We start from the raw sequence: 13,571 nt of genomic DNA, 5'->3' as shown, positions 1-13,571 counted from the left end.
ATTTTTCTACAGTTAGGGTTTTTTTTCCCTTTATTTGCTTTTCTTATTTTTTTTTTTTTTAATTTTACCTTTTTGTTCTCTGAGTACTTTGCTATTTTTTTTATTACTATCATCAAGTATGTTATGTAGGACCAGGGGTGGGAGGGGGAGGAGGTGGGAAGAATGGGACATGTTTAATGCCTGTGAAATTGAATATTCAGATGTTTAATGTAACATGTAAATAAATTACAAAAAAAAAAAGTAAAAATCACAGTAAAGGCACTAGTCTGGAGTAAAGCCACAAAGCAGTGCCCACACAATAATGGAAATGTGTAACCAGAGACCAACAGATTGCACCACCCTTGCTCTAGGACAAAAACTAAATCTTATACTGTATCCATAAAAGTCGTATTTATAACTAACAATGAAGAGTAGTGTTGGTATCCCAAGCCACGCTGCTTATTTTCATACTTATACTGACACCCCGTCTTATCTAACTATAAAGTATTTTCTTTCCAGACAGCTTTGTTCTTCCTACCTTGTTTTTGCTCAGCCGAACTGCATTGTGGGAGTGTTTTGTTTTTTTTTTACTTCAAAGTTGACAGAGACTATCTGATTAAAACAGGGAGAAGCTGATTATGGAACAAAGAATACACAGTTTGCTCTCAGTATGATGGAGAAGGGATGGTCAGAAAGCATAAACGGCTGAACACGGGCCACCTTTTCTCACAAACCATTCTGGCACTGCTGTAAATGAGTGTTTTCTCTTGTGTCGCTGAGTTACCCACTGTGCGCAGATAATAGCTTATCATTATGGTTTTATCATTTGCGGAGAATGCAGTAGGGTGCGATGTATTATCAGCAGGGAAATCAATTGATATTGAGATTACATTTACGGCTTTGTAAAAGGGTGAGGGTGTTGTTTCCATGATCACTGTGGTGTTACTGTTATGTTATTATTTCCCTGATTTAGTTTATGATTTTACAGCTTTTATGTTTATTTTTCAGTTCAATATCCACGAACAGGGATGTTGTGTTTTGCATTTTTTTTCCCCTGCACGTATTCATAGATGCATATCTCAATCTAACATGGCTGCTTTACGGAGTTGCTTTGTTTATTGAGTAGATTCATAACCTTTTTAAAATCCTCACAATGCCTGTGATCCAAAAAGCAGTCCCCATTTAAACATGTGACTCAGCATCCAGTAAATTGGTTTCTTTCTTTTTAATAAAGCTCTTGTTTGGCCAAACACAAGATATTTTAATTGAACAAATAAATAGCAAGTGTGCCAGAGGGAGAAGAAAACAGGTTTGAAACAACCATCCCTTCTGTCACACTGGGAGAATAAAATGGTCTGCAGGACTAGTGTTGCAATGCTGGTGGTGTTTCATGTGAGTTGGCTCCAGAGGATTGCTATAGACTCTTAAACTCACATTCTGAATACTAAACACCGATAGACAATGACCTTAGATCCTCTTTGTTGTAGAGTTGCCAATACTTTTCAGACTGGTAATCAGTGGAGTGTGGTTCATTTTTCCCTCAGTGGGTTTGAAAATCCCCGTGGATCCTGAAAAATTTAGGACTAAAAGCATTAAATGTATCTGTGTGATTTAAGAACGTGCCGTGTTTTGCACATTCCATTGTAGAATCAGGATTTTATGAACCGAATTCGTCGGTCCTAAACTCTATTGTCAGGAAGTTTAAGATTGTATAGGTGTCGTGTGGAAATTAGACTGAGCTTTATGTTGACTTGAAGACATACAGTCGCGGAAAACAATATTAGACCATCAAAAGTCATCAAAAACAATGGTTATGCAATCAAGTACTAACTTGTGTGTATCGTGTGACTAAAACAGACAGAAAAGAAAACATGGAATGCCTAAAAGCACTGTTTTTGGCAGTACAATGACATAACTATTGATGTAAGAACTTAAGTGATTTTGGTTATTATCAAGAAAACTGTGGAAAATGTGTAGATATCAGCTCTGAAATTAAACTCTTATGAGCTATTTTTGTTGTTATCATTATATTTGTCCAAACAAATGTACCTTTAGTTGTACCAGGCATTAAAATGAACAAGAAATTGAAGAAAACAAAGGTGGTCTAATAATTTTTTCCATGACTGTAACAGTCTCTGTGATTCTGATGGTGTTGTTGCTGAATGAATATGGGACTCGCCTGTGTGGACATTGGTGTTGAGTTCTTCTGAGGAGCATGTGTTTTTATTAAATTCCAGTTTGTCATTGCAGTTTCTAAAATTTAAGAAAGAAAACAACTTATTTAATTTTTTTTTTTTTTTTTTCATTTGCTTGTGTTTTTGAAGGAGGCAGCCACAAAACCATTGGACAACTACAGTTGTGGAAAAAATTTATTAGACCATCAAAAGTCATCAGAAACAATGGTTATGCAATCAAGTACTAACTCCTGTGTGTATCATGTGACTAAAACAGACAGAAAAGAAAACAGGGAATGCCTAAAAGCACTGTTTTTGTCAGTACAATACCATAACTATTGATGTAAGAACTTAAGTGATTTTGGTTATTATCAAGAAAACCAAGGAAAATGGATAGATATCAGCTCTGAAATTAAACTATTATGAGCTATTTTTGTTGTTATCATTATATTTGTCCAAACAAATGTCCCTTTAGTTGTACCAGGCATTAAAATGAACAAGAAATTGAAGAAAACAAGGGGTGGACTAATAATTTATTCCTTGACTGTAATTCAGTCTGTACCTCACATTTAGAGTCAGCCCTCTGTTACGCAGTCAGGAAGAACATGGTATTTATGGTATTTTATGTAAACAGAGGACATCTGTCCACAGTCCATTTCACTGCACATGTAGAGAGAAAGGCCACGACACCACTGAGTTCAGTAAGCTGGATTTAATGTGATTCTCTAATAGGCATTTAAACTGCATGCGTCAGGTAGTGCCTTTAAGTTCAACTGCACTAAGAAAATCTGGAAAATAAAATATTTAAAATGTCAGATCCACTAATGAATAGGTGTATGTGTTTTTGGCTTCATTAAAGTCAAGCAGCTGGTAGGACCAAAAAAGAGAGATTTAGGTTTATAGATTTAACATCATTATAAAGACCATATATTTGTCAGTCTCTTTATAATATATTTACAAATGTAATAAACAGGAAATGAGTAAACAGAATTAAAAACAACAGGGTTTGTACAGGTGCTTGAAATCCTTGAAAACGCTTAAATTTCAATGTTGTGTTTTCAAGGTTTGAAAAGTGCTTGAAATTATAACTCTCTGATGTGATTGATTTATTTATTTATTTTTAATAGTAAGTAACTGCGGGGTTCAATGTCATGCCAGAGCTACTTGCAGAGAGGTGATACATTTTGGAAAATAAAACTTTATGACAAAAAAGGAAATTAGTGGGTGCTCTCAGGTAGATTCCAGGTAAAATTTTATCTGAATTTTTGTCTTTGTGCGAGTGTACCTGAAGAACATGAAGAAAACATTGGATAAAACTTAATAAATAAAATTTTAAAAACTTTTTGCTATTATGAAACATAATTTTAGACGTTTATAGCATAATACAATCATCATCATGTTAAAAAGTGAAAAAAAATAATCATCAGTAGCCTATATGTATTCATGTAGATATGTATTTTACCCAAAAATTTGAAAATGCCCCTGAAAAAAGCTTTAACTTGAACTTGAAAAATGTGTATGAACCCTGAAACAAAAATATATCTCAGAAAAAAATAGGGATATAGAAGTTATATGGGATCATCTGGACTCGGACAAATGTGAAGAAAAACTCTGGCATCTTCTGCATGAATCTTAGTATATTATACAACAAGATTTAAGAAAAATCCAGCCAGTTGATGAGTTGAAGATGCACTAAATCCAAATGTAAATCACACTAAGTACTGAATTTTGCCTATAGCAGCCATTTATTGGTTGTGTTTTAATACTGTACGTACAATATTTCCTCTGTGATCTTGTTGTATCTCATAAAAAGACTGAGAAATAAATACACATGCTCATTACAACCCTGCAAAAACAACAACAAAGCTAAAGGCAACCAACGACTTGTTTTGGCAACTGTATATGGTTATAATCACTGCAGAAATGGCACCAAGGGGCATTTAATATGCTAGTATGTACCTTTTATTACCGTGCAACATAATGCTTTTAAATGATTACAAAATACTTGTTAGCATAATCAGCCGTACACTTAGATGCAGTGTAATTCCGCGCGAAACACACCTGCGTCTTTTTATTGTGTTAAACGACATGAGTTAATGCTCATTTGGGATATAATTTGATTGGCTACAGGTTAAAAGATGGCAGAAAAGATTAGGATTTTGCTTATTGCATAAAATTTAATTATAGTCAGCCAAGTTTTTCATGAACCGACACTGGGAGATTGCAGCGATGTTGTGTTTTTCTGTGATGCGAGTGGTGTAGATGGTCCCTTGTTCTCATTTAGTTCATTTAATGACTCAGTAGCATCTCAGCCGACGGGGAAAGTAGAGATTTTTGTTTCGTCTTCATGTAAACAAGTCAGAACTCATTACAGGGAAATATTCACACGTCTTTGGCATCACAATATTTTTTCCTCACGTACCTTGCTGTTTAATAAGTGCTGCGTTTGGATTTTACGGCTCCGTGTGTATTTCCGAGTACGCAAATCTTAACCTGCCTTTGCTACAATATCAAACCGCATATTTAAGCAGTGATTCATAATTTTTATTCATCATGTCCAAAACAGATGATAAGAATAACCAGTGTACCAAATATTGGCTGCTTTAAGCACTGTCATATTAAAAGTATGTCAAAATATAAATGTGAATACTGTTATCAGCATGAATAAGCATGATTACTACCTACTGCTTGCCAGTGGTTTTCACATTGCATAATATAAGGTGTTGCCGGTAAGATCAGCGCTGGTGTGTTGTGAAAGGTCATTAATATTGGGAGTTTCTCTGCTGCTACATTTCATTGTAGCTCATATATATATATATATATATATATACACAGACAAAGCACTCAGCAGCAGATAAAATATAACTATAAATAATACCCAGATAAAGAACATATTTGGTTGGTTGCAGCTTTGGTATTTTGATGCATCACATTGATCACACCTACGTGCTTTGTATCACTTCAATATCAATGCGGTTGTAAACAAGCATCTTATTTACTACCTGCTGTGATCCATCGGCTAAGGTCATTGAAAAACATTTTTACTGGTGATACTGTATATTTAAAGAAAAAGCTGCAAATCACAAAGCACTAGGATAGATTTATTTTTGATATATTTCTTATATATGCAGTGTTTTAATTAGGATTAGGGATGTAACAATATGAAAATTTCATATCACGGTTATTGTGACCAAAATTATCACGGTTATCATTATTATCGCGGTATTATTGAAATTGTGCTCAAAATGTTCAAAAAGTACTGATACACACACTGAAATAATTTAACCAAGTTGTATTTTGAAAATAAATAAATAAATAAATAATAGACACAATGTGCCCTCTGTTGCAGAAACATTCAAATATTAACCCTTAGTGGTCTGAGCCTATTTTGTCCATTTTTCAGTCCTTTTGATTTTGCCTTTTTATACTATATACAGAAATGTTTACTATACCCATGTTTGGAATCTGTTTTTTCAGCACAACTTCATCTATATCATCTGCCTATTATTTTTTCACTTTAACCTATTATGAAAACATAAAAGGCCAGAAAACACACAAAAAAAAAAAATCTGATTTGAAAAATGTATATACTTTATTGCATAAATAACACAAAGATGCTTAATGAACCTTTTCAAAGACTTTAAAAGTGAATATTGGTTCCAAATATTAGGTATATAAAATCAAAATTGTAATAAATTAAAACTATACTCAAATGTTTGACATAAAAGCAGATCTTTACATAGGGTTTTTTCCCCTAAAAGTGCTGTAAATCCAGCACGGTTATCATGATAATTAGAATTTTAACAGTAATACTAACCGTCTGCAATTTTACCGCGGTTTATTGTTATACCGGTAATCGTTACATCCCTAATTAGGATTGGGCAATCCAATCAAAAGATCTTAATAACAATCCGCAATCTGAGTCACAATTTTCTTATGTTTTAGAAAATACACTATAAACAAAAAGTTAAGGATATTTTTAATTTTTGGGCTATTTTTTTCAGTTGGGATTCTTGCACAGCGCTTTTTACTTTTTTTTGTGTGAATTGAATTGAAACACATTTTTTTGATGACCAGACATAGTTTTATTTACAAATGGCGAAAATGACCAAAAAAAGCCAAAAAAAAAAAAAGAAATATCCTTAACTTTTTTTTTGTTGTGTATATTCAAGTTACAACCAAACTACTAGTTTCTGGAAGACTTGGAGTGTATGTGATGACTTTTTGTTGTTGTTTTTGGACAAGAAACTCTGCATTTTGGCCTAATTTTGGACCACATTTTTTCAATATTTTGACAGTAGTTGAAGTAAACACATGTTAATTCTCTAGACCAGGGGTGTCAAACTCATTTTAGTTCAGGGGCCACATTCACCCCAATATGATGTCAAGTGGGCCGGACCAGTAAAATAACAGTGAAAAAAGTAAAATGACATTATGATAATGTTTACATCTACAGCGCTTCCATAAAAATCTGAATAACATGAACAACTTGAAATGTCTTAAGAAAAACAAGTGCAATTTTAACAATATTGTGTCTCAGTTTATCACTTACACAAGTGCGTTACAAGTTACATTTCAATTGCAAATACACAAAAAATATAGTACCAGGTAAAATATTGGTAAAATTGCATTTACTTCTCTTAAGACATTTCAGGTTGTTCATATTTGTTTAGGTTATTCACATTTTTTGTAAAAGGATAGTTTGTTAATCTAAACATTTTCATGTAATTTTACTTTTTTTTCACTAAAACAAAGATAAAATCTGCAGTTGGCGTTATTTATAAGTTATTATGATACTATTTTACTGGTCTGACCCAGTTGAGATCTAATTGGTCTGTATGTGGAACCTGAATTAAAATGATTTTTACACCATTGATTGTTAAAATCTTCAGTGTAATTTTTGCATTTCACTGATTCATCCTACGGGCCAGATTGGACCTTTTGGTGGGCCGGATTTGGCCCCCGGGCAGCATGTTTGACACCTGTACTCTAGACTTTGGCTTGGAGTTTTAAAACAGGTTTGAAACAAAATGTTTTTTTCACTATAACATAACTTTAAAGAATCTGTGTAAATCAGAATCACTGCATGTCAGAATTAAAGACAGGTTATTCTTTGTTATTTCATCATTATTTCTTCAGCAGCAAAACAACATATTTTACAAACTTGGTAAATTAACACAAAGTAAAACCAAACCATAAAACATTAAAGAATCACTATAAAAAGGAGGATGTAATTTTTTTAATATTGCACTTTTACAAATTCAACAGTTTACAAAGCGCTTTGGCGTACAATGAAAAACTAAAAATTGATCAAGTAGTCAGAAGTAAAACATTGACATGAATAATAATGAAAAGGCTTTGATAAAAATGAGGGAAAAAAACAGACAAAAAGGGAAGTAGTACAGGGAAATGTTACATAACAGTATCAATAATTAACTTAGGCAGTAATTAGAATAGATAAAACAATAAAAGCCATAAAAAGTAATATCAGCATGACAAAAAAAGAATAAAAAGAACAGATGACAGTTAAAACTAAAGGCCGACTATTGACAAAGGCACGGTGAAAGTAACAAAACAAGAGCAACAGAAAATACTAAAATCACATCAAAAGGACATCTATGTGAATGTGTTGTAAAAAGCGTTTTAAAGAGGTTACTGATACTGAGTGTCCTGTTTCATCCCTTGGGTCGTTCCACGGCCGAGGGGCTTCGGCAATAACGATACGTCACCTTTACATCTGATCCTGACACCTCTGAGGACCAGAGGGGCCCCACCCAAGGATCTACAGTCATAAACCGGCTTATAGGGAGTCAACAATTCAGTTATATAATGAAGATCCAAACCCAGACGAGTTTTAAAAGTGATCAGTAAAACCTTAAAGGAGTGATATTTTGCTTTTTTAAATGGAATTGTGCATTTTAAAACAGTTCCCTGTGGTCTACATAAACTGTAAATGCTCTGCTTGGGTCTGAATTCTTCATTAATTCAACTCCACAGGTCCATCTTCAACCCTATTTCTGAGTAATGACACCAGAAAGGTCGTTTTGAGCGCTGGTCCTTTAAATGCAAATGAGCTACTTCATGCCCCACCCCCTCCTGGTTGCTGACCGTGCTTCTCTGTCCCGTTCAACCAATAACTAAACATTTTAGGTAATGAGCTTGAAGTTTGGACATATTTTCAGTTTTTACTACAACTGCTGCTGCTGACAAACAATTATGTCGTACTCTGAGAAATGTTCGTGGGAAGTCTTGACCTTATATGTTAAAATGTTGTAACGTAACTAGTCATAGACGTAACAAATTAGGAAGGAATTAAAACGGGTTGTAGAAATCCACTCGATTTTTGCCAAAATGAATATAAAGATAGCTTTGCAGCACCTGGGGGGTTCAAATTCAAAGTTTTTGAACTATTAGGGTCCAAATATATAAATAAATGTACCAAAGATGAATAAAAGTGGATTTAGCAAAATGTGACCCCTTTATACTCAATTCTAAAGCCAGTCAGTAAAGAGGTTTTGTGATTTTTTTTTTTTTTTTTTTTTTTTCTGTTAAAATGAGGAAGTAGGCTGGCTCCTGCAAAATAAAATCCCAATTTAAGATCCTGCACTAATAAAAAATAAATACAGTAACTGTAAGTGAAAGCAAGTCCTTTTTGAAATAGGACAGTATGACATAGTGCATATCACGTGATGATTTGCATAAAATTTAATGTGTTGTGTTGTTAGAAACTGATGCATACAGGACATTTACATGAAGGCAAAATAAACATTGGAGGACAGTGAACATGACGCAGAACGGGGTCATTCTGCACATGAAATGTTTGTGGAAGTTCCAGATAAGACTAGTAAAATGTAATCAATTATGGTGTAAATATTTAAACCATGGGTGTTAAACTCATGTTACTTCAGGGGCCGCATACAGTGGGCCAGACAAGTCCAATAATAGACAATTTAGAGTTATTATGCTCTTTTTTTTAGTGCAAAAAATGTAAAATTACAGTATGAAAATGTTTGTAAATGTAAAAATAAGTCAAATTTTAACAATACTATGTTTTAGCTTATCATTTACACATGTGCATTAGAATGTACAGATCACAGTGGATCTACAAAAGCACAAAACATATAATAACTAAAAAATATCAAAACTCATGACACTTTTGAATGACAGTTGTGGCTTTTCCATTGGACATCTACGCAAAACTTTACTGATATTTACTAAATTTCGAAAAAATAGAAGTACGTAATGTCGGTTTTTCCATTAAATCACAAATGCAATGATTTTATTTGTTATCGTGAGATGACACGAGAAGTCATTCCATAAACATGGTGATGAACATAAATATGGTGTTGATTTACAGATATATTCATTATTATTATATATTACCCCTCTATCTCGTATTAAATTAAGAAATGATCGGGTTTCCTGGTGTTTCCACACATACTGCCACATATTTCTTCTTCTTTGCTAGTTGTAACGTCCGTCAACATCCGTTTTTTTAATTTGCCTCATTCTAGTATCGAAAAAGGTCTTTCCATTTCAGTTTTGCGTGATGTATCATTTGTGCTACGCCCGAAAAACCACCTCTTGACAGTGCAAAAACTTTTAATCGAAAAATGAGACTTTTGGCGAAATTGTCGTTTTGCCATTAGGTAAATTTTTATGCGCAAGGTATATTTGCGCAATTTGAGGGTCAATGGAAAAGCGACTAGTGTCTTCTGAGTAATTTTTGGACTTCATTTTGTGGGATTGAACCCTTTGGAGGACCAGTTTTAGCCTTGATTTAAACCATTTCCTTATTAAATTTACTGAACATTTACTAGTTTTGTGATTTATTTATACTGTTGTTTCTAAAAGAGATATACTGTGAAATGAGGTACACCTTATATCTCAATTCCCAGTTAACATGTTCTCACACACTCTTGTTACGCTTTGTGTATTTGTTCCAGATCTACACACACCTTCGCTCGTACACGGTCCCTAATGAGCAGCGTTACATCATCCGCATCCTGTTCATCGTGCCAATTTATGCCTTTGACTCTTGGCTCAGCCTGCTCTTCATCAGTAACGACCAGTACTACGTCTACTTTGATTCTGTTCGAGACTGCTACGAAGGTAAATATCATACCACCACCGCCACCCCTCCCTCCCTCCCCCTGTTCTTTTCTTTTTTGTCCCTGAAACCGTCCTTCCTGGATGGTCATTGTTGCTGCGGTGTGCTGTTTACAAAGGAAATGACCCCGATCTTATATTTTGTACAGGTACCATGACAGAAAAGATCCCTGCAAAACTAGTTTGTCACTCCGGTCATTGTTCTCACGTTGCTAGACCTTAATATTTGAGGTGTTGCATTTCTAAGCGAGTCATTTTAGAAGCACTGGCTGTTTTTTGCTAACTAGTCTAGTGATTGCAGGTTAAAAATGCTCTTCTTTAAAAAAAAAACAAAAAAAAACGTAATTTTTATTTAGTTTTGCTCATACAAATATACAAGACATTTTACATATATTTACATATCTAATCAAACATCCCCATATAGCACATATGAAGAAAAAAAAAAAAGAAAAAATGGATATCTGCAGTAGATATTGATTGCAATTAATCACAAATGAAACATGAATGACAAAAAACACACATGTACGGTATATGACCACTTCTGAATGCTTATTGCATTAAAAGCTTAATCATGGGACTCCATCTCTTTGTAAATAGCTCTCCCTGAATTCTAAGTACATATGTAATTTGCTCCATCTGATAGATTTCCCCCACTTTCTCAATCCAAATGTTATATGTGGGAGGTTCAGGTATATAAAAAAAAAATGCTTTTTGTGAGTAATTTAAGTTGTATTTTTTTAAAAATTATTTTTAGTCATGTTTTTTTTCATTTAATTATTATTTAACAATGTTTTTTGTATTGCAGTTTGATTGTCCTTCTTCGTTCTAATTATGCATACACGTTAAAACCACAGCACTTCGCCAGTGGCAAAGGTGAATTATATGCAAAATGGATTACAAGTAATTTGAGAAAGGGAAAAGTAGGGAATACATTATTCAGGAGATTAGTTTCCAGTTTGCAGGCTAATTTTGAGGCTGATTGATAGTGCGGCGCATCAGAAAGCACAGAGACTGGAATACCACCAGTGGTTCGGTCTAAAACATAATGAACCTTCTCTTGACTGGACACCATCTGCATTAGCTTCATTTAATCCCTCCTTAAATAGCAACGAAGGATTAGGAAGGGATTTCCAAGACACAGAACCTTTGGAAGCTTCTTAATGTAAGGACCCAAAGAGTTATTGTTCCAAAATGTAGGACTAATTGTTTTTATCATGTGAAGTTCTCTCCTCTGAAATGATTTGACCTTTTTAAAGGCAGATATACTTGAAGGTGACGGGAAAATTCTTCTCCAGTTTTAAGTCGCACCACACCACGGCACAGTCGTATATTATGTAGGACACAATGTTAAAGTGGTCATTTTTATCTTTGTGTTCCAGCGTTTGTCATTTATAATTTCCTGAGCCTGTCCTTTGAGTATCTGGGAGGAGAGAGCGCAATCATGTCAGAGATTCGTGGGAAGCCCATACAGTGAGTGCACTCATTTCTAATCCTTTATGCAGCCATGTACATACATTAACACCCTATATTTTATGCATTAACTCTCTGGTTTTTGATTACTTTTGATTCCTCTAGTGGAAAATGCCTGACAAATATTCCATCTGCATCATTTTTTGACTAATATATGCTAATGGTGGTATGTTTTCACCTTCACATTTTAATCACAAAAGGTGTACGATGTATATGACAGAGCACGAATTAGCAGTAATGGTAAATGTGAGTGGAAGTGCCGTCGAGTATGTTAATATGTGATCGCTATCCTTTATCTCTGATCTTTTGACCGACCTTGATGGGTTTTGTTTTATGGATTTCCAACCACAGGGCAGGAGCTCATTACCAGGTTATAGACGCAGCAGTAGATGTGATAACGTTAAACACTCATAAACGGCGGCATTACGTAACATGCATAAATGGAAATAAAGCACAAAGTACCAGTAATTGATGCATTTGATTATTTAAAAAAATCCCCTTTTTAAACAGGTGGTATTTAGATCTTTAGTTTTTAGAAACTTCAGTCTCTTCTATTGACTCATATTTGCCAAAGTTGGGTTAATTTTCAGCCATTTTTTTTTAATCAGCAGCATGATGAGATGAATTACATGTAATTACACTAGATTAGACTCCACTCCTGGCTCACGGTCTACACATTAGCATGTGCACGACGAACAGCGCGTGAGTAAAAATGTTATCGTATTATTTTAGCAGCTCATTAAGTTCATTCATGTTATTATTAAGTATTATTAGGCTTGGACGGCTTTCAGCTCCCCCACAGCCCGGCACAGGATAAATGTGTCCAGTTGATCAAGTTCCTTAATCATATTTTATAACAGATTTAATGAGTTTACATTAATAGCCTCACTAAACCTATAGATTCAGTGTCTTGTTGTTGAAGGAATGTCGTCAGCTTAAGATACACACTAGTTCTTTGGGAGAGGAAGGACTTTGACTTGATTTGTTTTTGCAAATTCTGCTTTGTTTGGCAAATTCAGTCAGATTTAACCCTCCGGTATCCCATCCAGCAAGGCTCTTACTTAACACCAAGTGTGCCTTTTTGGCACACCTGTGGAATAACATCCAAAAGTTTTTCATACAGTTTGTTTTTAATTCTTTTACACTTTTTTCTATTTCATCAACTTGAGCTGTAAATAAAAATACCAAATAATCAATAATTGTCACATTTTTTAACCCTTTAAATGCTGTGTTTGTAATGTAAACAAACCATTTTTTTGGATGGAAAAAACAAAAAAATTCCAACTTTTTTTCAATATACTACATAAAAAGTGGATCACATATTTGATTTTTGCAGCCTGGCATATGTCAATGATTAACTCCAACATTGGTTAATTTACATTATTATTTTTGGCGCTAGGTCAAATGTTCAAAAATACTAGCATCTGTCACCAAGTGTGCGTAAAATGCACACCTATAAATCAAACTATTAAATATTATATACTGATTTATTTTTCTGCTCTTATTTCATTTTATTTTTGTAAATCAAGGTCAGCCCTAATCATACATATCAAATGGAAGAAATAGTGCATTTTAGGCACACTCGGGAGACAGATGCTAGTCTTGTAATTTTCTTTTGTTTACAGTGTGCAAATTTTAATTGGTGGCCAGAATTTAAAAGATCATGCAAAAATGAACAACTTTTGAATTCTAACCTTATTTAAATTGTGAAAAATAATATGAAGTTTTTTAACACGAAATGCAAAGTGTGCCTAAAAGGCGCACCCAGATAGCAGAGGGTTAAAGTCCATGTTGTGATTTGCAAGTTACCAGACAGCATTTGAGTGGCAGAGCACTCTG

At 34.1% G+C, this 13,571-nt stretch overlaps 1 protein-coding gene across 1 annotated transcript in view; it reads left to right on the top strand.

Moving 5' to 3' along the window:
• Positions 1 to 13,571, top strand: part of tmem184a (transmembrane protein 184a) — a 47,313-nt gene that overhangs the window by 2,815 nt on the left and 30,927 nt on the right. The window contains exons 3-4 of the mRNA XM_030140757.1: positions 10,100 to 10,265; positions 11,642 to 11,732. Of these exons, the coding sequence (XP_029996617.1) occupies positions 10,100 to 10,265; positions 11,642 to 11,732 (257 nt within the window). The remainder of the gene's footprint in view (positions 1 to 10,099; positions 10,266 to 11,641; positions 11,733 to 13,571) is intronic.

Source organism: Sphaeramia orbicularis, chromosome 8, assembly GCF_902148855.1.
Source record: "Sphaeramia orbicularis chromosome 8, fSphaOr1.1, whole genome shotgun sequence".
Lineage (NCBI taxonomy): Eukaryota > Metazoa > Chordata > Actinopteri > Kurtiformes > Apogonidae > Sphaeramia > Sphaeramia orbicularis.
This window is presented reverse-complemented; position numbering and strand designations above follow the sequence as displayed.